The sequence below is a fragment of the Bombina bombina genome, chromosome 1 (genome assembly GCF_027579735.1).
Source record: "Bombina bombina isolate aBomBom1 chromosome 1, aBomBom1.pri, whole genome shotgun sequence".
In the NCBI taxonomy this organism is placed as follows: Eukaryota; Metazoa; Chordata; class Amphibia; order Anura; family Bombinatoridae; genus Bombina; species Bombina bombina.
The window spans coordinates 1,539,303,299-1,539,305,562 of NC_069499.1; the positions used below are offsets into that span (position 1 = coordinate 1,539,303,299).

A 2,264-nucleotide genomic window follows, 5' to 3' on the forward strand; every position below is an offset into this window, starting at 1 on the left:
CAGTTATTTGATCCTTTTTAGAAAACACATTTAAAACTTTTATTTTAATTGGTCAATTTCAAAATCAATGTTGTTAATGTTTATTCCTTAAATAAATTAGTTGTTGGCAATTTGAAAAGCAGCATTGTTCAGATAACCAAACAAAATCTATGTCTGTGATATGTACTTAAATATATTTATTGTATTATAAAAAGCATTTATGTATCCATGCATGTAATGTAGCATCTCAAAAGGAAAATATTAGTATAAATGTTACGCTGCTTAAACCATGTGTTAAATTATAGTGAATTGTATAATAATTATTTCCAATATGTTTTCTCCTCTGAATTCTATAGCACTTCCTTTGAAACGAAAGCATGGCACTGTGTTAGCCAGTGCATTTCATGAACCATCATTATTGTTTTTGTTAAAAAAGCAACAGAAGAGATATAGAAGTAATTTAAGAGCTAAACAGAAGGAAAACAAAGATCCAACTATTAAAAGGGCATTGCATCCTTGTTCATGATTCAGACAAGGCAAAACATAAAAAAAATGTATCTATTTAATGAATTTTTTTTTTTTCCTTTGGAATGCTTTGTTAAAAAAAACCCAGATAGGTTAAGGAGTCTTTTTGTGTTTGTAACTCCATAGGGCAACAGTGTTAATTAATATGTTTGTATCTTCTTCTTTAACAATTGTATTCTTCGTTCTTAAAGAATGGCATATTTATACAAATAATCATATTTGAATTATTAATACTTTTTTTTTGTTTTTGCTCTTTTTGTGTTTAAATTTTAGTTTTATTCAATATTCGTTCAATACAGATGTGTTGTGTATGATAAATTAATTTATTGTAGTTCTTCTGTTTGTTAAATCTAATATAAGTTGCATGGATTTATATGTAACATAATAATAAATGGTTCAAATACTCTTTTGTTTTGTATCATTAGTGCACAGAAATGTTTACATTTGCAAAGTGATGTTTTCTTTAAGGATTTAATGAACAACCACACCATATTCCGGGACTTCCATATTTTAGCATTTTCTGCAAAAGAAGATAATCAATTATTACTTTTTGTTATGTTTTTCTTTATTTATATAATTGGGGTGTCAGGTAATTTTGTTATGATTACACTGGTTTTTGTAGACGCAAACTTGCACACTTCTATGTATCTTTTTCTTAGCAACCTATCAGTTGTTGATATTGGCTTCACAACAACCATTCTGCCTAAATTATTGGATATTTTACTAACAGGAAATAACACAATTTCTATCCTACAATGCTTCACTCAGCTATACTTTTATTTATTGTTTGGCAGCACAGAAATTTTGCTGTTATCCTCCATGGCATATGATCGTTCTGTCGCCATTTGTAACCCTTTAAATTACCACCGTATCATGACCAATAAGAAATGTGTCCTCATTTTAGGAATCACCTGGTTATCTGGATGCCTGAACGCACTATTTTATACTTGTGTCGCAGCAAATATTCCTTTATGTCTTTCCAATGAGATTCATTATTTTTACTGTGATGGTAAAGCCTTGACTAAAATTGCCTGCAGTGATAAGAGGTTTAGTTTTGTGCTTTTAGCAGAAGCATTGTTATTTCTGCTTTTCCCTTTTCTTCTCATATTAGTATCATATACTAAGATTATATCCAGTATTTTGCAAATGAACTCCCAGGAGAGCAGGAGAAAATCGTTCTCTACCTGCACATCTCACATCACTGTTCTAACCATTTTCTACGGGTCAGCTCTTTGCATATACCTGAGGCCACCTTCAGAACATACTGAGCGACTTGATCATGTGTTTGGTGTGTTGTACACCTCAGTGACACCAATGCTAAATCCTCTAATATATAGTCTGAGGAATAAAGATGTAAGGAGTGCTATCAGAAAACTCAGAGTACAAAACTTTGGGCTGAGTTAAAGGGACGTAGTGCTCAAAAAGTTTCAGTCATATGTGCATAAGAAAAAAGTTAAATGGACCTTCCGGTAGAAATGTAAATGCACATAGACAAATTACATCTTTGAATAGAAACATATTTGCATTATACATGTATTGGTAAAAATGCTTCCAGCAAATATTATCACTGTTTTAGTGTTAGCATTTTTCTCTGCACATGCATGTGAAGCCTAGTTAGATGTTTTTAGTGCACCAGCATTTTAAATACTGCAGCTGCTCAGATGGGTCTTGTATCATGTCAGCAATTAACAAATTGAGTCATCACCACAGTACTATGTTTATAATGCTGGTGCATGGAGCATACTTAAATACACTTTTGA

General features: G+C 31.4%; 1 protein-coding gene across 1 annotated transcript; it reads left to right on the top strand.

Moving 5' to 3' along the window:
- The first annotated feature begins 978 nt into the window (after positions 1-978).
- Positions 979-1,908, top strand: LOC128667004 (olfactory receptor 10A7-like). The gene has a single exon (XM_053721864.1). The coding sequence runs from the start codon at positions 979-981 to the stop codon at positions 1,906-1,908; it is 930 nt and encodes a 309-aa protein (XP_053577839.1).
- The last annotated feature ends 356 nt before the right edge of the window (positions 1,909-2,264 follow it).

Excerpts from the sequence above, each read along its gene's own strand:
- LOC128667004 (XM_053721864.1), top strand. The coding sequence starts at position 979 with ATGAACAACCACACCATATTCCGGGACTTCCATATTTTAGCATTTTCT.